The sequence below is a fragment of the Osmerus eperlanus genome, chromosome 16, assembly GCF_963692335.1.
Source record: "Osmerus eperlanus chromosome 16, fOsmEpe2.1, whole genome shotgun sequence".
Classification (NCBI taxonomy): domain Eukaryota; kingdom Metazoa; phylum Chordata; class Actinopteri; order Osmeriformes; family Osmeridae; genus Osmerus; species Osmerus eperlanus.
In genome coordinates this window covers 15457321-15484776 of record NC_085033.1, presented here as the reverse complement: position 1 = coordinate 15484776, position 27456 = coordinate 15457321, and the positions used below count along the sequence as shown (strand labels likewise).

General features: G+C 48.8%; 3 protein-coding genes across 7 annotated transcripts; all 3 read left to right on the top strand.

The window, feature by feature from the left end:
* The first annotated feature begins 5525 nt into the window (after positions 1-5525).
* On the top strand, positions 5526-12558 carry LOC134035932 (casein kinase I-like). 4 transcript variants are annotated; one of them, XM_062480495.1, is made up of 14 exons: positions 5526-5735; positions 7105-8120; positions 8453-8522; positions 8616-8764; positions 8873-9107; positions 9186-9271; positions 9425-9509; positions 9604-9749; positions 10061-10144; positions 10443-10541; positions 11163-11269; positions 11544-11631; positions 11964-12049; positions 12114-12558. In XM_062480495.1, the coding sequence occupies exons 2-12, from the start codon at positions 7887-7889 to the stop codon at positions 11593-11595; spliced, it is 1347 nt and encodes a 448-aa protein (XP_062336479.1). In that variant the 5' UTR covers positions 5526-5735; positions 7105-7886; the 3' UTR covers positions 11596-11631; positions 11964-12049; positions 12114-12558. The 4 variants fall into 4 exon arrangements, with proteins under 4 accessions (XP_062336479.1, XP_062336478.1, XP_062336481.1 ...); XM_062480494.1 differs by having other exon boundaries at positions 5533-5735; positions 9601-9749; XM_062480497.1 differs by lacking the exon at positions 10443-10541 and having other exon boundaries at positions 5544-5735.
* Positions 12559-14241: 1683 nt separating this feature from the next.
* Positions 14242-18911, top strand: LOC134035931 (major facilitator superfamily domain-containing protein 12-like). Its single transcript, XM_062480493.1, has 10 exons — positions 14242-14945; positions 15287-15497; positions 15654-15786; positions 15922-16134; positions 16815-16907; positions 17118-17210; positions 17441-17611; positions 17804-17898; positions 18000-18130; positions 18216-18911. Exons 1-10 carry the CDS (start codon positions 14678-14680, stop codon positions 18293-18295), a joined length of 1488 nt encoding a protein of 495 aa, XP_062336477.1. The 5' UTR covers positions 14242-14677; the 3' UTR covers positions 18296-18911.
* Positions 18912-19095: 184 nt separating this feature from the next.
* LOC134037164 (kinesin-associated protein 3-like) lies at positions 19096-27449 on the top strand. 2 transcript variants are annotated; one of them, XM_062482529.1, is made up of 21 exons: positions 19096-19304; positions 19731-19862; positions 20171-20319; positions 20524-20588; positions 21230-21371; positions 21492-21591; positions 21666-21790; positions 22128-22226; positions 22399-22577; positions 22769-22931; positions 23115-23215; positions 23699-23807; positions 23942-24054; positions 24175-24340; positions 24830-24955; positions 25109-25207; positions 25427-25512; positions 25682-25838; positions 26068-26146; positions 26260-26406; positions 26439-27449. In XM_062482529.1, the coding sequence occupies exons 1-20, from the start codon at positions 19273-19275 to the stop codon at positions 26366-26368; spliced, it is 2331 nt and encodes a 776-aa protein (XP_062338513.1). In that variant the 5' UTR covers positions 19096-19272; the 3' UTR covers positions 26369-26406; positions 26439-27449. The 2 variants fall into 2 exon arrangements, with proteins under 2 accessions (XP_062338513.1, XP_062338512.1); XM_062482528.1 differs by having other exon boundaries at positions 26260-27449.
* Positions 27450-27456: the final 7 nt, after the last annotated feature.

The following is a 27456-nucleotide window of genomic DNA, read 5'->3' as shown; positions in this document are numbered from 1 at the left end:
CTGTCTCTCATAGGGGCCCATCCCTCTCGTCTGACTGTTGCTATGGTATTATTATGTTCACAGTGCCATCACGAGTCATCCTGTTTATTCTGGGATGTCTGTTTGGTTCGGTTAAGAAGTTGCTATCTTTATTGTAATTTGTTATATCATCACAGAACCCCACTCTTGACTGTGACATTTTTTGAACTGTTGGGAGTTCTATGGAATGTTTTCACAACCCTCAAAAAAACACAAACCCTCACAAAATAATCTTTGAATAAAAAGGGGCCGTTTTCAACCCTGGATCTTCACCGTGAACTGCTGACCTAAAGACACAGAGGTGTCTCCAAGCCCTGGTCGCTCTAACAATAGATTATAAATAAACAGATCGCAAAAGACATTTAGACGTTTACATCGCAGTTCCCTTCTCTCTTCGTCGGTTTCTGAGAAAGACCGCATCTTTACGGGATCATAGACTAGGGTTTTCCGGTGCAAGGCACAAACAGTTAAAGAGCCAGGACAAAAGCACACGCTGTCTCTTCCTCCCTCCCGCTAGCTATTGTCACAACGTTCGAGCAGTTCGTTTCGAACCCCACCTGATGACGCGAGCGAGCGCCTCGATCTCTCATCAGCTCGAGGACATCCAAACACCGAGGAAAAATCAACGCCAGGCGCACTTCCTGCCAACCATTGTTGCCGTGCCAACCCTCGTCTTAACAGGAAGCAGTAATTCAGAACGGTATTCTTAATGGTCAGTGGTCAATGGTATTCAGTAACTGTTATCTGGCCAGATCTCTGATAAACCCGCGGACAAAGGCAGGATATCAGTGGCAAATACAGAAGTACACAAACTGTAGACTTTTACCGCAGTTGAAGTGGACTGTTTATCTATTTTCAAAACCAGGTTGTGTGCCAGGTTTATGACAAGAGTCGGACCCGTTTGAAATGTTTAGATGTGTTGGACATTACATAAATAAATCATTTTTTTGACACGAGTCTCTCTGCACACTTGTTGCTAAATTTCCAGAATTACCAGTATTACTAATAATTAATTAGAAGGTTTCTGCAAGGAATTAACTGTTTCAGCACAGAGGACACATGACACACCACCCTCTGGTGGTGACATGATAAACTGCATCCAAATTTGTGTTCCGTGTAGTTTAGTGACTGACCCATCTCCCCAAACCCAACCTAGCAGCGACCCCTAAACCTTAACCTTTGACCTTTAACCTAATAGAACACGAAATAAAAGTTATTTCAGACCGACTCCTATACAAGAAACAAAATGTGATATAACAGTCCAGTGAAATGCAAAACCATTTATTCAGGTGAAAACCACTCCTTATCCAGCACTGTGGCTGCAGGTGTGGGTGAGGACAAAATAAGCTCACCTGACCCTGACCTCCAACCTTCTGACCCAAACCCTGACCTCCCACCTTCTAGAAGTTTCTGGGTGAGGTTACTGACGTCACTTCCTTCCTCCGGAGCAGAGGGGGGCGGGGCCGAGATGTGACTGGCTGTCTGGCGGAGTTCGCAAGTGTTGCCTGATGTGATTGGACGACCCGACGAGGAAGTTGGCCCAGTATGACTTCCAGGTTTCTGATTCTGAACTTCATCTCTAGCTTCTTCCTCCTCACTAGGGTCACCTGCTTCCTGACTGGTTCACTCTGGACTGGTTCGGTCTGGCCTGGTTCGGTCTGGCCTGGTTCGGTCTGGCCTGGTTCGGTCTGGCCTGGTTCCGTCTGGCCTGGTCCGGTCTGGCCTGGTCCAGCAGCCATCTTGCACCTCAGACTCCCCACACGGCTCCCAGCCCGCCTGTCTCCTGTGCTCCCCGGCACCCCCTCCTCTCCCGCCCGCAGCAGCTGCTCCAGGCACTCGTGGAGCAGGCAGGGGAAACCCCAGAGTCTCTGGCTCCGCTTCCTGCGGAGGTGAGACTCCAGCGCCTGGCGCACCTCCTGGGAGACGAGGGGCACGGAGGGACCCTGGAGGAACATCTGGACGGGCAGGGACCGGTCCGCTGTGGGCTGGTCTGGGCCGGTCCAGTCCGGTTCCAGACGGTTTGGTGTGGCCTGGAGCAGGGTGGGATGGCTGTCTGCTGCCAGGCGCTGGAAGGAGAACAAGCTGGCCGTCCTCCTCACCACCACCCCTCTCCTGGGCTGAGGGGAGGGGGGGGAGGAGGAGGTGCAGGCAGAGGAGGTGGGCTCCAGGGGGCTGATTGCAGCTTGCAGGGTGGAAGGCCCCAGGGGGGAGGGGCACCGGTCCAAGCCCGAGACAGGCAGCGCCAGCAGGGTTTGCATTGGGGCCGAAGGCGAGGTCAACCGGTTCTGGAGCCAGCACCCCCTGATGGTCCCAGGTCCCCTCGAGGTCCTGTCACTGCAGGCTGATTCCCCAGACCCCCAGGCCCAGCCGGAGAGCTCCAAGGCGGGGCCAAGCGAAGCCGCTGGCAGCAGCTTCTGGACCTCCAGCAGGGTTTGTAAACACAGGCAGCTGTGGTGCAGCCTCACTCTCTCCTCCCTGACCCCCCAAATACAGTGGATATTAGAATATAAAGATGTGTTGTATATGCCTTTAATACTAACTTTTTATTACACAGCTTTGTTGAATATTCGTTTCTGATTGGTCTGTTTACGCATTACACATTTCTACGGTCTGTTATTTCTGGACAACAGACCGCTGCTATGCGTCAGGGTTTATTTCAATAATAACTACAGTCTGAGCTTAATGAGCTTTGGTGATAGGGTGATTAACACTTCTATCAGAACAGTTTTTAACTCATTTGAACCCCATCATGTAACATAATTTATGTTTTATCAGACTTCCGCGTGACAAATACGCATTTGATAGCCTCGTTAGTGTCAACTTACATGTCCACCTCGCGCGACACTTCTCTCTGTCCAAATTCAAGATTGAGAGAAAATACCATAAAACAGTCAAAACATCTGCAGTGATTGTTGACTGAATGAAAGCGCTTGCTAAAATGAATATATTACGATATGGATCCCCACCTTGCTGGCGGAAGTCTCATGGCGCTCCTTGCACCGGCTGCACAACCAGCAGAGGATCAGAGCTCCGGAGAGGAGACACACGGAGATCTGGAAACCGATTAAACTGTCGAAGCACCGGCCCGGTGACAGCACGTGCCTCGGGACGCGGAATCCGAAGTAGTCGGTGGCGAACATCACCCCGGTGCGCTCTGGCACTTACCGGTTGTGCCGGCAGTTACGCGCGGTTGTTTCAGACAGCGCACGCCATTTGGTTTCCGAGATGGTTTTATCAGTAAAAACAAATGTTTTGCTTGCAGTAGATTTAGGACGACAACGCTGATCGGTGCGAAATACACTCAATCTAAATCCAATCAGTTATTATGACGCGACAATGATCGTGCGTTATGACGCGCTCAAATGTCTTGCTTCTGCGAATCTAGAATAACCGGAGCCTTCAATCTAAAAACACACAAGCTTTATTTAAAGATTTTAATCATGCAATCAATATCCAGTAAATAAATTCAAGGAGAAAGTTGCCCATCACCAAACAGTCACAAGCACCCAGCTACCCAAGCTATTCATATATCTGTAATATCTCTAGCACTTCCGGCATACAGCAAATAATATGGTCAAATACAGCGAGCAGTTAAGCTGTGCAGGTTGAAAATCTTGTGCTCATGAGAGGTCAGCCAGTTCTCCATGCTATGAACATGGTCAGAGTGGTGATGATGAAGAGGAGAGCTTTAAACAGCATGTACCAGACCAAGGGTACACCCAGGATCCCTGAGGAGAAGACAGAGAGAGAGCAAGCTTGCTCTGTTCAGGGAGGGTTTAGGTGTGTGAGAGGAATGTGTGTGTGTGTGTGTTGGGGGGAGATGGGACTTCTCATCGGTTGCAGTTCTGACCTCTCACTAACTCTCACCTGCGTAGTAGGCCTGGTTCTGACCAGAGGTCTGGTTGTGACACATCTTACAGTGCCCCTCAGAGGTGGTTTCTGAGACAGGAAGCAGACAAGAGCGATCATTTGATAACAACTTCTGATGTGAAGCTGTAACCCAAACCCAACTAACAGGAACTAACCATCCAACTCTAAGCACACAACCGTCATTAACCCACACACCCTGAGCCCAACCACAACAGTTACAGAGTGATCCTACGTACGAGGATGTTTAACTAAATGGTAAATTATCGAAACGCCCGTGACTGTTTTGCTGCAAAAAAGAAGTGTGAAAAGCTTAACTTCTGAGTGTGTTTACAACCAATCAGAGCACATATATTTCTCAGCTCCTGCACAGTATCCTATCGGTATGTGGCACAAACATTTGGAGAATTAGGTAGCATCTTTACCTATCACCATGAGGTTCACAGGGAAACCGCGGGCGATAGCACCGTTCCCCGTACGGCAGATGTAGGTCCCCCTGTCGTCCGTCCGGACGTGGGGCAGGTGGAGGGGGAAGCTGAGGGCTGGATGAGAGCTGCTGGTGTTGAGCACCAGCACGCTTCCCCTCCACCACTGGGCTGCATGGCTGGGCTGCAGACAACTGAAATTACACCTGGGGAAAACGCTATTCACGTACGGTTACTTATGCTACACAATTTCATTTGCTTACATTTTGCGATACAATAGTGATATTAAGATAACAATTAGGTCATGTCTGGTAGGACTGGGTCTGATGATCAGGCCCAAAAGTGACTTATAGAACATGATTACTTATACTAGAGAAAACGCTAAGCATATAGAACATATAGAACATTTATGGCTCCAACAGAAAACATGTACCAGAGGTGATTCCTCCCACACACCTCAGAGTCACAGAGTCACCAGCCCAGACCTGCCTCTCTCCTGCCTCAGAGGAAACCCTCGTGACACAACCTCCTGCAAGGGCTACTACACACACACACACACACACACACACATGAACACACGCATACGCACACATGAACATACACACACACACGTTACAATAAAAATGTCAAGGCTAAAACAACCTGCTGTAGATACGCACCTGGTACCTGCTCCAGCAGCATGGAGAATAACACCAACACATGCATCATGGTCAAGCCTAAATCTAACCCTCAGGATATGTCTGTCTGTTTAACTGTCTGTCTGTCTAACTTTCTGTCTGTCTGTTTAACTGTCTGTCTGTCCGTCTGTCTCTCTGTGTGTCCTGTGTGTCTGGTTGTCTGGCAGCACCTCCAGCCAAACAGGCAGAAAGGAAATAAGAGGTTGGCTGACAGGAAGTCCTGAATATCAAAAGGGTCCAGTAGTCAGACTTGTCAGCAGATACAGTTTCTGATAAACTGACCAATAACATCCGCTCATACATCAGATTCAAGCAAGGATAAGATGCTTCAGAAAGGGATCAACTGTCATCAACATTTACCCTCATAAACATTTGTCTTCAGCAGTCAGCCCAAAACGGCCTTTATCTACAGTAGGCTATATAGGGGAATAAATACACAGGTGTCCAGTAAAACATGTTTGTCTTTGCCATGATAATGGTGACATCAGAATTTAGAAAATAGTTTTCTTTTAAACTGCCAAATAGACCAAGCTGTTGTAGCTAGTTATAGCACTTTATTCCACCACCCCCCAACCGGAGTTAGCTAGCTAGTATCCTTAGATGTGCGAGTCTGCATCCAGGAATATTCCCCAACGCAAGTTACGCAGAATGAGCAACACCGCGAGTACTAGGAGATGAACCGTGTCGAGCGAACAATGTTCGTCTGACTGGCGTGGTTTCACCAAAAGGGGAAAAGAAAAACGGAGCAGTATGCAATCCATTTATTACTCCAACGCTTGTTATTTCATTTTTATATGTTCGTGGGTTTTGTTTGTGTCGGGGCTTGTTCTTGGTTATGGTCGTTTCTGTCCGTAGCTAACGTTGACTAGCAAGCTATGCAGCTAACGTTAGCTGCGGATTACCACGGGTTAGCCCCCCCTTCTCGTCGAAGGAAGCCTAGCTAGCTAGCTAGCCCAGATTGTTGCTATCGAGAACATTGCCTGCCAGACGGCTGGTTAATTCAAACACTAATGTAACATTAGCTAGCTATGTCGTTTTTGGTAGTCAGCCTCGGTATCTAATGTAGCATTATAGTTTATTATGTTGGCGTGAAACATCAACTGAGTAACATTTTGTAGATTGTCGTAAATGCTAGCCGGCAAGCTAGCTAGGTAGCTAGTAGATATCTAGGAAGGAAGCTATCAGTAGCTATACTAACTAAATTAGCTCTAGTAACTTACTGAAATTGATATAGCACTAGCAAGCTCGAAAAATAGGTGACTGTCATGTATTTGTTTGGGGTTGGATTGCCATTTGCGTTATCAGCTCGTCAATATTTGGGATGTCAAGATGGTAATATTCGTGTACTCTAAGGCCTCCTCTGGACAGAAACGTAGCAGGTTTAGTAAGCTAACTTGCTGCTAGATGGGAATATTCTGCTAACGTTTGCTGGCTCGCAAGTTCCTGTAATTGCGAACGGGTTGACATGGCTGAAGCGTTGTTTAATTGACTACGACAAACGGTTCACCGTGGTTAATACGGAGATGCAGTTGAAATGGCTACATTAGCAAATAAGCGACATAACTTGTTTTGCCAGCAAAGTAATTGAATATAAGTAGGCCTCGCTGCATCTTGTTGGAACGTCTCTGGCTGATGTTATTAATAGCCTAGCTGTTTTTCTCAGATATGGAGAAAGCCTTAACCGTTTTCTCCTAGTTTACGTTGACTTCTAGCTAGCATCTAACTTGCTTGTGAAATGCTCTGCAGTTGACCACTGGCCTATGTCAGGCTTGTGTAAGCAGGTAATAGCTAGCTGTTATCTAGTGAAAGAACGCCTGGTTATTTCACTGCTGTGCGTTCACTTGCAAAAATGCTTTTGTCTTAACAGGATGTGGTGGTATAAGCTGTGTAGATGTGTGGGTTTTACAGAAAAACAAATATTTAAGTGTACATAGCACCAGTTTTATAGATAATATTTTGGAACTCCATTAGAATTGCAAAATCACATACAGGATAGGATATCACGTGATGTAATACCAGCTTATGGAACTTCTCTTTCTCTCTTTCTCCATTCTCAATCCCTCTTTCCCTCTCTACATGTCCTCAATCCCTTCCTCTCCCCCCTTTTCTTCCTCCAGGTTTCCTGTGAGAGACACTCCCTCTGCTCACCCCCACACTTCCTGACGTTTGGACACACCCCCGCAGGTGCAGACACGCCCCCGCAGGTCCAGACACGCCCTCTGTAGAGCGTGTCCTGTGAGAGAGCCACTGCAGAGAGGAGGGGATGAGGGCTTGTGCGGCCTGCCGGGCCTGAGTGGAGCACCTCGCTGGAGAAGCAGGGACACAGCTGGGGTGAAGCAGGCTGCTGCTGTGAGACCAGAACACACCTCCGGAAACTGCCTTACCTAGATAGACTGAGAGAGACCTAGAAAAGAGAGAGACCACGAAAGAGAGACTTACAGAGAGAGAGAGAGAGAGAGAGAGACATCAGAAGACCTACATTTTCACAGAGAGATCACCTGAACAACCATCAAGACCGTTTGACATAATTGTCAAACAGCGACATAGAGACCAGCACACCTGGTGAAACACCAGCTCATCTGAAGAGAGACTCTTTAGTTTAGAGACACTCCAGCAGGAAGCTCAGCTCTCCTTTGTGCTCTGCCGGCCTCAGCTGCATTTGATCTGTCGCTTCAGTTAACAGTCTGTCTCTCTGCCACACCTGTCTGTCTGTCACACCTGTCTGTCTGCCACACCTGTCTGTCTATCACACCTGTCTTGTCTGACTGGCCTCCGCCTGCCCCTCCCCTCCCCGGCTAGTCTCTCCTGGCTGTCTCCGTCCTCCCGTAGGAGTCTTAGTGGTCCCTGAGGACCGCGTGGCGGTGGAGTAACAGTGGAGAAGCCAGGGTACCACAAGCTTATGGACTTTGACAAGAGAGGGGGAGGAGGAGGGGGGAAGGCCGAGGGGGAGGAGGGGAAGAGGATGGCCAAGACGGGCAGCAGCAGGTCTCACGGGGGGCGGGGCCCCGGGAACTCCGGGGTGCTCATGGTCGGCCCCAACTTCCGTGTGGGGAAGAAGATCGGCTGTGGGAACTTCGGAGAGCTTCGCCTGGGGAAGAACCTCTACACCAACGAATACGTGGCCATCAAACTGGTATGCATCCAGACTGGCTGCAGCTGGGCCTGGTGTTGTAGGTCTAGCTGGACTTGAGCTTTACAATGTTCAGCTTTATTCATTCAGCAGATACTTATACACGCATGTAGAAAGTACAGCAGCAGATCAAGGATCAGAAGTGTTCAGTTCTAACAGTGTTTTGGTGGTCAGAGTCAAGGAACGGTCTGTGTTTATGCAAAGTAGTTTTGTTCTTGTGGGAGGGGCTTATGTTTATTTGGATGTGGACATCCAAATATCAGTACTCCTATTGGCCCTGGCTACGAATCAGCGTGATGGGTCAATGGTGCTCATGTTGTCCACTTTCTCCCCAGGAGCCAATCAAATCCAGAGCTCCACAGCTACACCTGGAGTATCGATTTTATAAGCAGCTGGGGGCATCAGGTGAGGAAACACACTGACACACACACTGACACTGCATATGCACACACACACACTGCACACACACACACTAACACTGCGTGTGTGTGTCTCCAGAGGGCGTGCCCCAGGTGTACTACTTTGGGCCATGTGGGAAGTACAACGCCATGGTGCTGGAGCTGCTGGGGCCCAGCCTGGAGGACCTGTTTGACCTGTGCGATCGCACCTTCAGCCTCAAGACCGTCCTCATGATCGCCATCCAGCTGGTACCCTGCTGCCCACACCTCCCTGCGCCCGCATACCCCCCTTCCTGTCCTCTTTCCCCCTCTCTCTCTCCCCCTTCCTCCCCCCTGACCTCTCTCCTGTCTCCCCAGATCTCCAGGATGGAGGTGGCCCACACAAGGAGTCTGATCTACCGCGACGTGAAGCCGGAGAACTTCCTGTCTGGTCGGCCGGGCAGCAAGAGGCAGAACATCATCCACATCATCGATTTCGGCCTGGCCAAGGAGTACATCGACCCCGAGACCAAGAAGCACATCCCGTACCGCGAGCACAAGAGTCTGACGGGCACTGCACGCTACATGAGCATCAACACACACCTGGGCAAAGGTACGACCCTGACCCTCCCGACCTCTGACCCTCCCGACCTCTGACCCTGCTGTTCATCTCTTATTTCTGCTCCTGTAGAACAAAGCAGAAGGGATGACCTGGAAGCTCTGGGTCACATGTTCATGTACTTCCTGCGAGGCAGCCTGCCCTGGCAGGGCCTGAAGGTGAGAGGTCAAACTCGGTACTAGTCTGTCAATCACCTGTATCACCTGTTCCTGCACCTGATTCATCCCTGTATCACCTGTTCCTCCACCTGATCCATCCCTGTATCACCTGTTCCTCCACCTGATCCATCCCTGTATCACCTGTTCCTCCAGGCAGACACTCTGAAGGAGCGTTACCAGAAGATCGGAGATACCAAGAGAGCCACGCCCATAGAGGTGCTGTGTGAGGGATACCCAGGTGTGTGGCCCCAATCAGTGACCCCTCACCTTTCCCCCTATAATGGCTGTGTGTTGTGAGGGTGTGTGTTTGATGGCTGTGTTGTGTACAGAAGAGATGGCCAGCTACCTGCGTTACGTGCGGAGGCTGGACTTCTTTGAGAAGCCGGACTATGACTACCTGAGGAAGCTGTTCACAGACCTGTTCAACAGGAACGCCTACGTGTTCGACTACCAGTACGACTGGGTGGGCAAGACCCTGGTGAGTGCCACAGACCAGTAGCCTGCTGGTTACCATGGCACTACTGAACTTGACTAGTTTCAGCCTCATGCTGCCCCTTCATATTATAATAAATTGCTTTCTGGTGAAAAGTTGTGGGTTTAGGATTTTTCATGAATATCCTTTTGAGGATTCTTTCAAAAGGTCAAAGTGATACCAGGAAGACTTGACGGAGTCAAGTGCTTGAGTATTAACCTGTAGGATTACTACTAATTATTACTTTTTTACTAAAAAACGAGTTCATTCCTGAGTTCCACTTCATGTGACCTCACTTCCTGTGACATCACTTCCAGCCCACGCCTATTGGTCCAGTAGCCGGTGACACACCCATGCAGTCTAGTACCAGAGAGAAGACGCAACAGCAGACCAAAAACCAGGTGAGCACAACCCAGCAGTCTCACATGCACTCCTCACGTGCACTCACATGCTCGTGCACTCACGCTCCTTCTCCCAGTCTCTACTGTTGCATGGAAGGCTCTGCCCTAAACCTGACTCACTCTTTCTTCCTAATGTCTTTTTCTGTTTCTGCTTCATCTCTATTCCTCATCTCTTTCCCTCTCCTCCCTCTCCTGTGCCCTCCCTGTCCTCTCCTCTCCTTACTTCCTCCTCTCCTATCTCCCTCCTCTCCTATCTCCTCCTCTCCTATCTCCCTCCTCTTCTGCTCCATCGAGCTAGTCACCAGAACCCAAAGGAAGTGACCAGCCTACTCCAGTGACCAATAGGGAGCTCCTGGGGTCACATCTTACAGCTGATAGGCTAGGGGGCTCTGTTCAGGTACTGCTGGACCACTGTCTATCTGCCCTACCCTGCCTGTCTATCTGCCCTACCCTGCCTACCTGCCTGTCTATCTGCCTGACCCTGCCTGCCTACCTGTCTATCTGCCTGACCCTGCCTGCCTACCTGTCTATCTGCCTGACCCTGCCTGCCTACCTGTCTATCTGCCTTACCCTGCCTACCTGCCTGTCTGCCCTACCCTGCCTGCCTGCCCTACCCTACCTGCCTACCTGTCTATCTGACTTACCCTATCTATCTACCTTTCTCTGCCTTGCCGTGGCTACTTGCATGCCTATCTGCATGCCTGGCTACCTGTTTTTCCTAGAGGTCTGTTTGTGACTGTATGTCAGGAACAGGATCTCTTCCGTCAGCAAATCACATGCACTCAGTCCGTCAGCCCGCCAACCTTTCGTACTTTTCCTCATCTGATTGGATAGGTCAGGTGTCAGCAATGTGGCACCAGCTATAACCTTCCCTCTGATTGGTTAGTTGGACTTGCCAAATGTCCTATCCCCTCAGATCTCTCTGTAGTGCCTGTGGGGCGGTGGGCGGGGCTTGAGAGGGTGAGGTGGGGCGGGGTTTGGAACATATTTTTACTCAACTTCCCATCATCCTTTGCAGGTGATGAGCTCGACCAATGGGGAGCTGAATACAGATGATCCCACGGCGGGCCACTCCAATGCACCAATCACGGCCCCAGCTGAGGTGGAGGTGGCTGATGACACCAAGTAAGGAGACCAACCAATCACATGACAGCACGCCTGTGACATCATACACCCTGCTCCCTACCTTTACACTTAAACGTCCAATTCAATTAGGTTTGAACCTGAACCTGAATATATGTGGCACAGTATGACAAGCTTTTATTGTGTAAGAGACAGAGCCTGGAAACTAATTCTGAGTTATGCTTTTATTGTGAAAACTACAGATGAATACAGGACTGAAGGAAGGTGGTGTTCCCAGTGTTGAGCAGAGCACTGACCTGCAGTGTGTGTGTTTCAGGTGTTGCTGTTTCTTTAAGAGGAGGAAGAGGAAAGCTCTGCAGAGGCAGTGAGGAGGAAGAGGAAGATGCTCCTCAGCACCAGCTCAGGTGCTGCTCACCTGTCTGTCTGCTCACCTGTCTGTCTGCTCAACCACACGCTTAAACATTCACATGGACACACGGAGCACATGGACAAACGTAACACCTGAAGCAATCACACTTAAACTTCGGCATACACACTTAAACATAAATGTGTGAACATGAACGCTTAAGCACCGAAACATACATGATATTATCTTGTTTTTCACTTGTTGTTCACTCATTCTTTATTTCTGTTACTCTCTCTTCTTACTTCTCTATCTCCATCTCTCACTCTCTCCCCCCCTTCTCTCCACCTCTCCCTCTGTTTACCTCTCCTGTTTCTCTTCCTCCTCTCCCAGTAAGGACAGGCTTCATATGCAACTCCTGAAAGGAGGATGAGGAGAGGCAGAGGAGGAGAGGCAGAGGAGGAGAGGCAGAGGAGGAGAGGCAGAGGAGGAGAGGCAGAGGAGGAGAGGCAGAGGAGGAGAGGCAGAGGAGGAGAGGCAGAGGAGGTGTATAAGGGACTCCTCCTCCCCCCCCCCCCCAGAGGAAGGCTGAGGGACAGAGACACTCAAAGACGTCCTGCCTGGCTCCTCCTCTCCTCAGTGCTGGGGATGGGACACCTGCCTGTGGAACACACACACACACGCTTCGCAGGTCTTAACTATGACATGGTTGTAGTGGCTGTGGACTATACCATGGACTATGCCCCTGCTCTCACTCACACACACACACACACTCACACACACACTCACACACACACAAAGACTGAACTGTCCATGTGGAGCAGGAAGAACTGGGCTGTGTTGAGAGACACATGCAGGAACCAGGAGAACCAGGGGTCTGGCCTAGAACCAGGGAACTGGACCAGGAGTGGAACCAGAAAAAAATGTATATGTAAATTCTATGCTTTTCCTTTATTTTGTAATTTAAAATGATGTTTGAAACCCCCTCCTTCTTTCTTGAGTGTTACTTTATTGTTGTCTTCTGGAAAGTTATGATATTAGTAGTTTGAGAGGTGTTGGTGAGCCATCCACTGTAACCTAATCATTCACCGTCACCCACTCATTCTTTCAACCACTCAATCATCCCCCTAATGCATTTATCATTGATGGATGGGAGTGGGGCGACAATGGAGAGTGCCTGCCTTGAGATGTCACTTGTTAGTTGATGAGATCACTGAAATGAAACGTGGTATTCTGACTCCTATCAGTGCACAGCATATATATATTATATAACCAATTTTTCCAGTGGCAACGAGATGCGTGCGGTTGTTGAATGTGTTCAACCGCGGAGTTAGTAAGATTAAATTAAAGAGTCGCGGGAGAAAGTAATGTGTTGATGAGAAGTGGGCTCGGTTTTAGAACCACACGTGAACGAATCGTTAACTGAAATGGGTAGGCGTACCTGTGTTCTGGCCTTATAATTGACTAAATTTAGTAAGGAGAGGCGATTTGGCAAATGAGAGAAGCGCTGAGTCAACGTTTCATGAAATCAAACATTAACCATCGGTGATCAGGACGTTCGCACGCTAGCCCGTTTTAACGACCTCTTAGTGTCCTGACATTGTTTCTGCTCATTATCCCTTTCTACTCACTGGTTTATTCATTGACTTGTATTCCCGAAGGTGTTCATTTTACAGGGTGCCCAAATTAACGGAAATGTCCGGTAGGCCTACTGAAATTGTGAATTCACAACCTGTAAAAGTCATTGACATTAATGGGGTTTAAAAAAATATTTTTATACATAGGCCTACAAGTGCGTAGGCCTACTTACGGCAATGCTTAATGTAGCTTAGGGTACTATTTTAAATCTGGTTTCAAATCATGGATATCAAACTGATGTGTCCAACTGCTCGTGTATTGTTCTGAGGTAACAACATGAAAAGACAAAAACTCAATACGTGTTTTTCTAAATCCAACATTCTGCTAGCATTGTTCACGATGCCAACTGATCGAGATCATGGGTTAGCCCTGCCTCCCCGATGACCAATCAGCGGCATCTAATTAAATATGGGAACCAATAATAACATTTCGTAAACAAACGCTGAACGGAATATTCGTCTGCACCTTTGAACCTTTCTATTAAACAGCTAATAGACAAAAATCAGGGAGTCCTGAAACTAACTGATGTAAATGTGTAATATCATAACACATGCAGTGATCAAATGTTGTTTACTTGCTTTCTTGAGTAGCCTACCGAGTGAGTGGACCTGCATTTGTGTTACTGTTTCTGAACATTACAGTTTTTTTTCTGTGTTGAGAATGTTTGTCTGGCTCTGATAATCCCGAATCACTCCACAATCAGTTACGGCAATGCATTACATAAAACCAACTTCTTGTTTTCCGGTGGAGTGAATAAAATATTACAACCTTGTTACAACCTTCTTGGCGGGGCTTCAGTGTAAAGGGTATGGACCACACAGCTGACCGGGCCCTCCTCCCTTTCGCTCATCCGCTCCCCTCCCCCCACCGACCCGAGAAACGTTCCTCACCGGCTCTGAAAAAATGTGTAGTCATCAAGTCATCACGTGAGAGTCGCACACAACGCCTGCTATTGGTCCATTTGTTATTTCGTGTTACTGTCAGCCATTATTGTTGTTCACAACTGTTTGGTAACGTGGGACCGGCAAGACATGGGGGACACACTGGGAGGATGAGATCTTTAATTACAGGTGGGAGGATGTCATTCGGTCGCAACCTGGCTCGGGGACAGATGTTAGGAAACGTGTCCTGATGCCGCTGGAACGGGGAACTCCCGAACAACCTGTGCTTCCCCGACTCCTGTTTAATAGGTTTTTTTTAAAATAGGTTTTATTGCCTCAGTAAGACATTAATCAGATGACTGGAAAGATGACTAGTTAAGTCGACAAAAGGGGAGAAACATTCTTTGCTGGGACTTGCCTTTTGGCAGAACAGTACCAGAGTGGCTTTAGTTTGCTAGCTTGGTTTCGCTGTCAGTTGTTTGGAGCCGCCTACATGGGATTAAAAGAGGAATTGAAAGAGAATTTGTTTTGCGGTCAGCGACTGTTTTGACTATTGGTAGGCTACTCAGTTGGGCATAATTTAGCAACATGTCAGACACGGAACGGTCTTTACCGTTCTGCAGGCGTATCAGCTACGCCGCGGGACACTTTCTAAACGACCTGTGTGCATCTATGTGGTTTACCTACCTGTTAGTTTACTATCACTCCGTGCTGGGGTTCCCTAACACCAGCGCCGGTGTCCTGCTGTTAGCCGGCCAGATAGCAGACGGGGTGTGCACGCCTCTTATCGGTTACGAATCGGACCGAACCCCGGGCTGCGGGTCATACGGGAAGAGAAAGTCGTGGCACCTGGTCGGTGAGTACATTACACTGTATCTATTCAGAGCATAAAGTGACAGTGAAATGTAATGCAGTATCATGTCACACACTAGAATTATTTGTATCAAGCAGTGCTTATGAGGAAGTTATTTTACTAGGAAATCACCGTCCTGGATTTGATGTGTGCTTGTTTTAAAAAGTTGTAATTTGAGCTTGGTGTGTGTGTAAGTTCCCCCACAACGTTTTGAAAGGTTGAAAAAAAAATTGTGTGTGATTTTTTTTTTTTTAAACGTTGAAAAAATAAATGCATTTTCAATTTTTGAGAGTGAGAACAGAAACCCTCGCTGACCCCCCCCCCCCCCCCTGTGTGTGTTCCAGGTACGGTCAGTGTTTTGCTGTCCTTCCCCTTCATCTTTAACCAGTGTCTGGGCTGTGACCTCTCGACCCCGGAGTGGGTGGGCCTAATCTACTTCATCCCCTTCATCGTGGTGTTCCAGTTCGGCTGGGCGGCGACGCAGATCTCTCACCTGTCTCTCATACCTGAGCTGGTGTCCTGTGAACATGCCAAGGTGGAGCTCACTGCTTACAGGTGAACACCCACACACTCATAAATACTCACTCACACACACACACACACACACACACACATACTCACAAACAAATACTGCCACACATACACACTTACCTGTTTGCTGTGACAGTCCTCCATGCTAACATGCTAACAGGCAGGTGTCCTCTGCTGCAGGTATGCCTTCACAGTGGTGGCCAACATCATTGTGTTCGCCGTGGCCTACCTGCTCTTCCACTTCCAGCCTGGACAGGAAGGAGACCCCTCCATCAGCGATGCCCTCGGACCAATAGACATCCCCGTGTTCAGGGTGAGTGGGTGTGGCCAGACAGCCACCATGCCTCAGGGTGAGGGCTGTAGAACTTAGGAGTGCTGTGTTTTCTAGAACCTCACCTCTGCTGTGTGTTCTAGAACCTCACTCTTCTGTGTGTTCTGTGATCTGTAGAACCTGAGCCTGATCGTCTTGGGGATCGGAGCTCTCTTCTCTCTTGTGTTCCACCTCGGCACGCGAGAGAAGAGGAGAGCTGGAGAGGGGAAGGAGGAGGAGGAGGAGGAGGAGGAGGAGGGAGAGCGCCGGCCGCTTATCCCTGCTCCCCAGCATCCCCCCAAGGCTCTGCTCCGATGGAGCTGCTGGCTGAAACAGCCCTCCTTCTACCAGGTAACACCTTCTAGACAACCAGGTAAAACTAGCTATCATAACCAGGTAATCCCTGCTAGCTAACCAGACAAGCCATCAAGCAAGATTAGCTGTTTGGCTACACTATGTAGAGTAAAGATAACTAGCTACACTATGTAGAGCAGGGGTCCCCACACTTTTTTCTGCTAGGGCCATATAATTTTCCTTTCTTTAATGTGGGGCTGGGTCGGTCTGTAACAGAAAATTACATAGGCTGGAGTAACTACCAGTATTATTGTGGAGATTTTATTATGATATTAAATGTATTTATTATGCTAGATTAGTTTATTATTTTGTTATGCACCATACATCCGTACATATCAATTGGTATATAGCCTATTAAAAGAGCATTATTACTATCGTAATGATGTTTTTTCATATTCATTGCTATGGTAATCAAAACATTTACTTACGTATGCAAAAATAATCAGTGTGAATAAAAAATTAAAAAAATTTAAAAAATGTAGATTAAAGATAACTAGTTCCTATTGTACAAGTTAGACAGTGTATCTCTGATTGGGTTTTATCTGGGTTGAGAACAAAATAAAAAATCCAGACCGCAACACCAAGAAAGCCAAACTTCCTGTTACCCTAACTTCCTGTTAGCTGAGCCCTTACATGGTGCATCCTGTTAGCCTGATCCTGACTTCCTTCCTCTCCAGGTGGCTTTTCTCTACATGACCACCAGGCTCATTGTCAACCTGTCCCAGACGTACATCTCTATGTACCTCACCAACTCACTGATGCTGCCCAAGGTAACTCACCCTAGGGCTGGGCGGGGATATCCATGATATGGCAAAATCCATATCATGGCACAACGCAACACCGGTATTCACGTTCATATCGGTATACCGCCCACCTCTAACTCACATACTCACCAACTCTCTGATGCTGCCCAAGGTAACTCACCCCCACACTCACACACACTCACACAATGTTGTGTGATCACCTCTCTTTCTCCTCAGAAATACATTGCTACTATTCCCCTGGTGATGTACATCAGTGGTTTCATCTCTTCCTTCATCATGAAGCCACTCAGCAAGCTCATTGGCAAATGTGTGAGTCTCACCCACACTGTCTCGCACACACACACACACACACACACACACTGTCTCACACTGTCTCACACACACACACCCTGTCACACACAGACACAAATTCAAAAATAAGACCTAGATACTCACTTCCACCTCCAGACAGCTTGGCATCATGTGACTGAAGAACACTCAGCCCCAGGCCACCTGACACGGCTCATGCATCTCCCCTGTCTTTCTCGTTTCATTGGCAGCTGACCTACTTTGTGGGCATCCTGCTGGTGCTGGCCTTCTCCTATTGGGTGATCCTGGACACAAACATGGGTCAGCAGATCTACGGGGCTGCCATCCTGCTGGGGGCGGGGTCAGCCACCATCTTGGTGATGTCACTATCCATGACGGCCGACCTCATTGGTGAACAGACGGTTAGTGTGTGTGTGAGAGAGAGAGCGAAGGAGTGAGTGTGTAAGTGTTCAGCTGAGTGGAGCAGGTGAGAACTTGTGGTGGGTTGAGGGTCAGGGGTCAAGGTTAGACAGGTCAGGGGTTGTGTGTGTGTGTACGAGGTGGGCTGCATGCCCGCTATGTTTCCTGAGGTGACGAGTGTGTGTGTCCTGCAGCAAAGCGGAGCGTTCGTCTACGGGGCCATGAGTTTCACTGACAAGGTGGCCAATGGAGTTGCTGTCATGATGATCCAGGCCATGCACCCCTGCCAGTGAGTCCTACTGGGGATGGGACAGGACAGCCTCTGGGTGTGTTCTGTGTTTTGACTACCTGTGCAGCACTCATATGTGTTTGATCTGTCTCCCTGGGCAGCACGCAGTTGTGCTGTGCGGCGTGTGTGTGGTTCTACCACGACATCATGGTCATCGTCACAGGGGGCGTGGCCTTTGCAGCCACACTGGGACTCTGCACTCTTATGATCTGGCCAATCGGGATAACCCAGCGTGAGTATGACACAACTGACAACAACTTCAAACACTTGATTAGATATGTTGATGTTGTTGTTTAAATTGTGTGTGTGTGTTGCAGGTGCTCCGTCAGTCTCAGGGTTGATGGGGGACGGTCTGGACCCCTCAGATAACAGCTGTGACCAGGAAGGGGTCAACTAACCCCTGACCCTTAAACCACTAAACACCTGACCACTAAACCCCAACCTCTACGGATATGCAGTCAGTCAAACTACCTCTAAACTCCTCAGTACCTGGGAGGAGAGGGACAAGCAGGCCTGTCAGGTGAACACTAGATACTGCAGGAGAAGGTAAAGGATCCGCACATTATATATAGAAACTACAACTCTGAGTATCTGTACTAGAAGCTGCTGTCATCTCTGCTTGTCTGAGTGCCAAACTTACAAACTAGAATCAGTTCAGATGATCATTAGAGGCTTATGTCTGCTTCAATCAAACTATTTGTTTTTAATGCTCTGATTGTTTTATTTTTTAATGAATGAATAAGGGAGATTATATATCTATACACACCCATTTTTATAAAAAGGGAGCCGTTTAATTAAGTGTTTTACTAAAAAGGGATATTTCACTGAAGGGAAGGCTCTGTGTTTTCTGGGTGGACTAACTGACAGGAATCCAGTCTTGGTGTTAAGAAATTCTCAACTCTGTGCCCTCTGGAGAAAAAAAACATGTTTTTATTGTTTTAATATATTTTTGTATCGTTGTCTTTCTGTGTTTGTGGACCATTGTTATATTGCACAATACACCTTATACCCCCAATTTTATAACGCATGTGTCGTTCTTGTTCAACAAACCTTTATTTCTTGTTGACCCTGTCTTGTCAAGTGCTTATTGATTTTCTCAAATTATATACTTAATGATTCTCAATACTAGTAGACTAGTAGAACCAGACCAAATATAACACTAGTCTGCAGCTAGATGGCGTTTCACACGCACCAGCAAAGAGTCCTGTCTACTCCGGCCGGAGAGAGGTAACGCTAGCCCAGCAGTCATCATAGCAACTGCTCGGGCGTCAACCACGTCGCGCACAGGACTACCGGTCCCTTAGGCTGCCCCTCGTGATTTACAGCGACACCGGCACACCTACTCCGGTCTCGGTTTCATATGACCCGCACAAGATGCAATCGGAGGATGCACGGTATCTAAAACGGTTGGTAAAGCGAAGTGACAGATCCGCTTTCAATCTCAGCTAGTTTAGCTACAGTAGCAGGCAGCTAGCCTGACTAGCTAACTAGCAACAATGAATCTGGTTAGATTTCGCCAGCTGTAGTGTCAGTGCTACGTTTGGGACTGCAGAGCTCTGAATAGTATTAACCTCCCGTACGCTACCTAGCTAGATAAGTATTGTACTGACCAACGTAGTAAAGCAAGCCAAATGGCATGTTAATTGACTTTGTAGGAAAGTATTTTCTTAACTGGATCTTTGTAAAACAGCAACATCCACAGAGTTGACTATCACAGAGGGTGTGATTGGCGATCACATACCAGTCGTATCTAGCTAGCTATCGTTGCTAATTACAACAGCCTAATTCGCTAGCTTAAACGCCTGTGACCATATGTTTTGACCCGGGTACAGGAAAGTGCGGTGCGGGAATGTGGAAGTTCACCCTACGGAGAAGGCGTTGGTGGTTCAGTATGAGGTGGAGGCGAGCGTTCTTGGCGAGACCGGAGACGAGGTGCTGGGTGACCGCAAGGAGTGTCAGAAGATGTGAGCACGGAGATTCACGAAATATTTAAACTATAAAACTGCTGACTTAATTAGACCTGCATTTGCACACACAATCGCATACATTTTCTTTGCCCAAGTGTTGAGAGAGGCCAAGTGTTGATCCATCCCTACTTACCTTAATCTCCCTCTTTCCCTCCTCTCTCTTTCTCTTCCTCCCCCCACCCCTTCTCTACCTCCTCCCTCCACTAACCCCTCCACATCCCTCCCACCTCCCCCCTCCTCTTCTCCCCCCTCCTCCTCTCCCCCCTCCTCCTCTCAACCCCCCCCCCCCCCCTCCTCCTCTCAAGTATCCGCCTGCGGAGCCTGAGCTCCTCCACAGACCTCTCCTCGCTGGCCAGGAAGGTGGTGGAGGAGAGCAGGCTCCTCCCCTCCTCCAGGCTGGCAGAGGTGGAGCAGCTGCTGTTCTACCTGCAGAACAGGAAGTGCTCTGGGACAGGTGAGCGCTTGCGTCTCTGCTCCCCCCAACCCCGCGGCTAGAGACAAGGTTCCCCCTGACTGTCTGCTTGTGTCCTGTGTGTGTCCTGTGTGTGCCTGTGTGTGCCTGTGTGTGTCCTGTGTGTGTCCTGTGTGTGTGTTTGTCCTGTGTATCCTGTGTGTGTCCTGTGTGTGTGTGTGTCCTGTGTGTGTGTGTGTGTCTCAGTACCAGAGCAGAAGGAGCAGAAGGAGGTGAAGCCCAGGGACCTGACGCCCTTCGATGGGATGGAGGTGAGTTAGAACTGATGATGGGTTGGAGGTGAGTTAGAACTGATGATGGGATGGAGGTGAGTTAGAACTGATGATGGGATGGAGGTGAGTTAGAACTGATGATGGGATGGAGGTGAGTTAGAACTGATGATGGGATGGAGGTGAGTTAGAACTGATGATGATGATGATGGGATGGAGGTGAGTTAGAACTGATGATGATGGGATGGAGGTGAGTTAGAACTGATGATGGGATGGAGGTGAGTTAGAACTGATGATGGGATGGAGGTGAGTTAGAACTGATGATGGGATGGAGGTGAGTTAGAACTGATGATGGGATGGAGGTGAGTTAGAACTGATGATGATGATGGGATGGAGGTGAGTTAGAACTGATGATGATGGGATGGAGGTGAGTTAGAACTGATGATGGGATGGAGGTGAGTTAGAACCGATGATGGGATGGAGGTGAGTTAGAACTGATGATGGGATGGAGGTGAGTTAGAACTGATGATGATGGGGTGTGTGAGGGAGAAGGGTTTCCTAAACAACTGTAGATGCTGAGCTCATCTCCTTGTGTGTGTGTGTGTGTGTGTATATGTGTGTGTGTATACGTGTGTGTGCTGTGTATGTGAGTATACGTGTGTGTGCTGTGTGTGTGTGTGTAGCTGAAGGAGGAGGCCAGTATCAGTCAGGTGGAGCAGTACGTGGAGATGCTGTACGAGGACCTGGAGGACAAGCTGAGAGGATCCAGGCTGCTGCTGCAGCTGGCGCGCAACCCTGACAACCTGGAGGAGTTACTGCACAACGGTAACATCCTGCCACTGTGATGTAATATCCTGTAGGGGACCATCAGTACTTACTGTCTGTAGGTCAGGGTGGATTAGTAATTGTGTGTGTGTGTGTGTGTGTGTGTGTGTGTGTGTGTAGAGACCGCTCTGGGGGCTTTGGCCAGGGTTCTGAGGGAGGACTGGAAGCAGAGTGTGGATCTGGCCACCACCATCATCTATGTGTTCTTCTGCTTCTCCAGGTACACACACACACACACACACTATACACACATACACTCACCCACACACTCTCACTGTGGTGTATGTGTGTCAGCTTCTCACAGTTCCACGGCCTGGTGACGCACTACAAGATAGGAGCTCTGTGTATGAACATCATCGACCATGAGCTCAAGAGATACGACATCTGGCAGGAAGAACTGCAGAAGAAGAACAAGGCCTATATCCTCCACTGGAGGACCACGGGGAGGGGGGATCGATTGATATGTAGATTGTAACTGATTGATTAGTTGGTTCCTTATGAGGAGTTGATTGATTGATTAGTTGGTTCCTTATGAGTAGTTGATTGATTAGATGGTTGATTATGAGTAATTGATTGATTTTGATTGATTGATCAGGATTGATCAATTAACTGTTTGATTGTCTGACTAGTTGGTTGATTATGATGGATCTCCTTAACACTTAGGCTTATTAGAACTGTTAAATTAAGGCTACACACACACACACAAGGTCGGTTGGTGAGCATGCTTAGGTCATACGTGTCCTTGACATATGTTACGTGAGGAGGACCCGGAGAGCGGTGCAGCCAGGAAGGAGCTGGACAAGACCAACAAGAAGTACCAGGGGCTCCTGCACAAACAGGAACAGCTGCTCAGAGGTAACCCGGCAACCACTTAACCTTACTAGTCACCCGATCACACCGACACCGGCTGACCTGCTGACCTGGACTGGTTTGATCATTCTCCTGGTGTTGGTTGATAAATAATATTTGACCTCTCTCTCACCCTCACCTCTCTGTCTCCCTCCCTTCCTCATCTCCTCCCCCCCAGTCTCACTGTACCTGCTGCTGAACCTGGCAGAAGACACTCGCACGGAGCTGAAGATGAGGAACAAGAACATGGTCCACCTGCTGGTGAAGGTGCTGCAGTGGGAGGATGAGGAGCTGCTGGTGCTGGTGGTGTCCTTCCTGAAGAAGCTCAGCATCTTCATGGAGAACAAGAACGACATGGTGAGAGAGAGGAGGGGAGTTAGGGGAGATGGAGGGAGGGAGGTGGAGAGATGGGGGAAGGTGGAGGGATGGGGAGATGGGGCAAGGTGGAGGGATGGGGAGAAGAGTTGGAGTAGATGAAACACCGTCTCCATCTGCACCACTCACTCAGTCCATTGACCCATCCTGCCTCCCGATTGGCTGGTTGTCAGGCGGAGGTGGATACCGTGGAGCGATTGGCCCGGCTGGTACCATGTGAACACGAGGACCTGTTGAACCTGACCCTGCGCCTGCTGCTCAACCTGTCCTTCGACAGGGGGCTCCGCTCTAGGATGGTGGAGACAGGCCTGCTGCCCAAACTCACCAGCCTGCTAGGTACCCAGTGTGTGTGTGTGTGTGTGAGGGTGGGTAGTGAAGTGTGTGTGAGCCTGCTGCCAATGTTCACCAGCCTGCTAGGTAACACATCTGCATGGATGTTTAGAAATGTGTTAACTCAGGTGGTGTGTATGGCGTGTATACGTGTGTGTGTGTGTATGTGTGGGTGTGTGTGTTCCCCAGATGATAAGAGCAACAAGCAGGTGGCCATGTGCATCCTCTACCACATCAGTATAGACGACAACTTCAAACCCATGTTCTCCTACACGGACTGCATTCCCAAGGTCTGTCTCTCTCTCTCACACACACACACACACACACACACACACACATGTAGGCAGACAGAATCACAAACGCACACCACACAAGCACCCACACGCACACAACAGCATACTCTATAAACATTAAAAGTGTATTTTCAACCAATTCTTAAGGGGGGTAGGGAAATGCTAGTGGTGGTAAGCCTGTAGCTAATGCTACATTTAGGTAGTGGTAAAGGTGGAGGTGGACATGTAGCTTCTGCTAAATTCTAGTGGTGCTAGCATGTGCTAGCTAGGTGCTAACGGCTAGCTGTGCTGCATCTGATGAGGATGCTAGTGGTGCTAGCACGTGTGCTAGGTGCTAATGGCTAACTGTGCTGCAGCTGATGAGGATGCTAGTGGTGCTAGCATGTGTGCTAGGTGCTAACATCTAGCTGTGCTGCAGCTGATGAGGATGCTAGTGGTGCTAGCATGTGTGCTAGGTGCTAACGGCTAGCTGTGCTGCAGCTGATGAGGATGCTGTGTGAGCATGCAGAGGATCGCATCCATGCTGAGCTCGTCTCCTTCTGCATCAACCTGGCAGCCAACAAGAGGAACGCACAGCTCATGTGTGAAGGTGAGACACACACACATGCACCACACACACGGATACACACACACACATGCACCACACACACAGATACACACAGGTATGAAGTTGTGCAAAGTGTCCATTGGCCTGCTAAACATTCTGTTGTGTGTGTGTGTCAGGTAACGGGCTGAAGCTACTGATGAAGAGAGCTCTGAAGCTGAAGGACTCTCTCCTGATGAAGATGATCAGGAACATCTCCCAGCACGAGGGGCCTTCCAAACACCTCTTCATAGTAAGTCCTGCCCCCCCTGGCCCTTTAAAAAATATAATTTTTCAACCTTTCCAAAAAAGAATTCAACCTTTAAAAAACCTTTTTTTGTTTTGTTTTTTAACCTTTTTTTTGTGTGTGCAGGACTATGTGGGGGACCTTGCAGCCCAGATCAGAGCGGAGGGGGAGGAAGAGTTTGTGATGGAGTGTCTGGGGACGCTGGCTAACCTGACCATCCCTGACCTGGACTGGGAACTGGTGCTGAGGGAGTACAACCTGGTGCCCTACCTCAAGGACCGCCTCAAGCCAGGTACACACCAGGGAGAGAGGCCTCAAGCCAGGTACACACCAGGGAGAGAGAGGCCTCAAGCCAGGTACACACCAGGGAGAGAGAGGCCTCAAGCCAGGTACACACCAGGGAGAGAGAGGCCTCAAGCCAGGTACACACCAGGGAGAGAGAGGCCTCAAGCCAGGTACACACCAGGGAGAGAGAGGCCTCAAGCCAGGTACACACCAGGGAGAGAGAGGCCTCAAGCCAGGTACACACCAGGGAGAGAGAGGCCTCAAGCCAGGTACACACCAGGGGGAGAGAGGCCTCAAGCCAGGTACACACCAGGGGGAGAGAGGCCTCAAGCCAGGTACACACCAGGGAGAGAGAGGCCTCAAGCCAGGTACACACCAGGGAGAGAGGCCTCAAGCCGGTTGTGTTTGTGTACAAGATGACGGATGACTCAGTACACAGATGCTATTACTAGGCAATATAGGATGGCCTCTGATCATTGTGCGTGTGTGTTTGCAGGCTCAGCAGAAGATGACCTCATCCTGGAGGTGGTGATCATGATTGGGACAGTCTCTATGGACGACTCCTGTGCGTCCATGCTGGCCAAATCTGGAATCATCCCTGCCATCATCCAACTGCTCAACGGTGTGGAACACACACACTCACACATGCTCACACACACTTCGTGTGTTTCACATTTCACAGCCCACATATGCACCAGGTTGTGTGTGCTTCCTGTTCACTTCCTGCTTCCTGTTTACTTCCTACTTCCTGTTTACGTCTGCTTCATATTTACAGCCCAGCAGGAGGATGATGAGTTTGTGTGCCAGATCGTGTACGTCTTCTACCAGATGGTGTTCCATCAGGCCACGCGTGATGTCATCATCAAACATACACGTATCCTTAAAGGGACAGGCACCATTCCCAGAACTTCTGTTCATGGTGACAGGTGTGGTGATGGGGCTGTGATTGTGCTGTACCATAAACCTTTGAAGACATTTGTGGTGTGCGAGTGCCTTTTCAAGGTTCTCTGACATATCCCAGGGAGGGGTGTGTATGACAATGACCCCACCCACCTGGTAATCATGGTGACGTTCCTTAGCTCCGCCCCTGCAGAGGCGCCCGCCTACCTGATAGACCTGATGCACGATAAGAACACCGAGATCAGGAAGGTGTGTGACAACACTCTGGACATCATCGCTGTGAGTAACACACACACACACACTCACGCACACACTCACAGAGATACACACATTCACAGAGATACACACATTCACAGACACTGACAGAGATACACACACACAATGGGCGACTAATGCCCATGGATTAACATATCATCGGTATATTTTGTGTGTGTGTGTGTGTGTACAGGAGTACGATGCTGAGTGGGGCAGTAAGATACAGAGCGAGAAGTTCCGCTGGCACAACGCCCAGTGGCTGGAGATGGTGGAGAGCCGACAGGAGGCGGAGCCAGCGCCGCACGGAGATGAGTCTCACCTGGATCGCCCCGACCTCTTCTACAGCACAGGTACCCTCTACCTCCATCTCTCTTCTACAGCAAAGGTACCTCCTCTACCTCCATCTCTCTCTCTTCTACAGCACAGGTACTGCCTACACCTGTACCTCTCTGTCTGTTTGTCTGTCTGTCTGTCTCTCTCTCTTTGTCACACACACACAATTCTGTGTCTCTATAGTAAAATACCTGTAATAAATAGTGTCGTAGATAAAACACTGTGTGTGTGTGTGTGTGTGTGTAGATGGGATCACTCCTGCTGATGGGACAGTTAGTCCCGACTTCTTCAGTCTCCACGACCAGAATGGAGACTCACACTCAGGGTGAGTTCTCCTCCTCTCCCCTCTTCTCCTCTACCCTCCTCTTCTCGCTTTCTTTCTGATTACATTTTTCTGAATAAACCTGACCAATAATCTGTGTGTGTCTGTCTCTCCAGTGATGCTTATGGATTTGACCAGTCAACCTCGTCTCCAGGGCGACCAGCAACGGCCTACGGTTTTAGACCTGACGAACAGTTCTACTACCAATACAACAATTCTAGATGAACACACATACACGTGTGCACACATTCAAGCAGGCATGCCACCACAAACCACCCCAGCCACACAAGCATGCATACAAACACAGACATTAAATCCAGTACAAGTACACACACACACACAAACATGCAGGCCAACACACACTCAAAAAGGCTTCCATGCATGTGCTCCACGTTTAATGCTGTGAACTAAAACAGGGTTGTAAAACAGGAACGTTTGGCGCTAAGCAACCACGTCAAGTCTACTCTTTACACTGTAACAGATGACCACCTGACTGGTCGTAAGACTAGTTATATTTATACTACCTAGGAGGACTAGTTATTGGGGCATGGGTGTAGCTCAGTGGTTAGAGCAGTGGTTGACTGCTCATCGATAAGTTGCTAAATGAACACATTATTGTTGTGATTGTGTATATAACCAGGTAGACTAGTTAGAGGTAGACCCTGTGTAGCTAACACGGTGAAGCTGATCAGCTGACAGTATTGCATGGCAGGTGTGTGGCGGAGAGTGTGTGTGTGTGTGGGTGAAAGTGTTTGGTGTGAGAGTGTGTGTGTGAAGGCGAGAGTGAGTGTGTGTGTGTGGGTGAGAGAAAGGATTGCTCTACTGTAATGCTGAGCAGCTTCCTTCATAGATACAGTAGAAAAACTCCTGTAGTGAGGAGGAGGGGAGGAGAAAGAGAGGGGGGAGGGGGAGAGGAAGTTGTATGGTGTGCTGGATGAGGGAGGTGGAGGGTGACGAGTGACTATGTTGGTGTATGTGATGAAGAGGATGATACTGTACTAGAAGGTTGTAAGTTCCTCCTCCTCGGTGGACGGTGGATGTATGAAGATATTCACTTCTACTCTCAACCAGGACATCTTTATTCAGGGACACACCTGATCCTTACCACATCGCTGCACCCCTAGAACTACAACTGCACTGAGGCCTTTCACCAGGAAGTGTTTGGTTATGATGATGTGTTCCTCTACTACTGCTTGATGTATTTAGTTTGTTATTGAACATTTTGCATGTTTCATTAGTATCTAATAAGCTGTAAGCTGTTATTTTCTATATGAGGGCTTCATGTCTTAATAAAACATCAGACTCACACCTTG

Excerpts from the sequence above, each read along its gene's own strand:
- LOC134035932 (XM_062480494.1), top strand. The coding sequence starts at position 7,887 with ATGGACTTTGACAAGAGAGGGGGAGGAGGAGGGGGGAAGGCCGAGGGG. Across the intron at positions 8,523-8,615 it reads TAAGCAGCTGGGGGCATCAG|AGGGCGTGCCCCAGGTGTAC; the intron begins GTGAGGAAACAC and ends GTGTGTCTCCAG. Across the intron at positions 9,108-9,185 it reads CAACACACACCTGGGCAAAG|AACAAAGCAGAAGGGATGAC; the intron begins GTACGACCCTGA and ends CTGCTCCTGTAG.
- LOC134035931 (XM_062480493.1), top strand. The coding sequence starts at position 14,678 with ATGTCAGACACGGAACGGTCTTTACCGTTCTGCAGGCGTATCAGCTAC. Across the intron at positions 15,787-15,921 it reads TAGACATCCCCGTGTTCAGG|AACCTGAGCCTGATCGTCTT; the intron begins GTGAGTGGGTGT and ends TGTGATCTGTAG. Across the intron at positions 17,899-17,999 it reads CAGGCCATGCACCCCTGCCA|CACGCAGTTGTGCTGTGCGG; the intron begins GTGAGTCCTACT and ends CTCCCTGGGCAG.
- LOC134037164 (XM_062482529.1), top strand. The coding sequence starts at position 19,273 with ATGCAATCGGAGGATGCACGGTATCTAAAACG. Across the intron at positions 19,305-19,730 it reads GATGCACGGTATCTAAAACG|GAAAGTGCGGTGCGGGAATG; the intron begins GTTGGTAAAGCG and ends ACCCGGGTACAG. Across the intron at positions 20,589-21,229 it reads CGCCCTTCGATGGGATGGAG|CTGAAGGAGGAGGCCAGTAT; the intron begins GTGAGTTAGAAC and ends GTGTGTGTGTAG.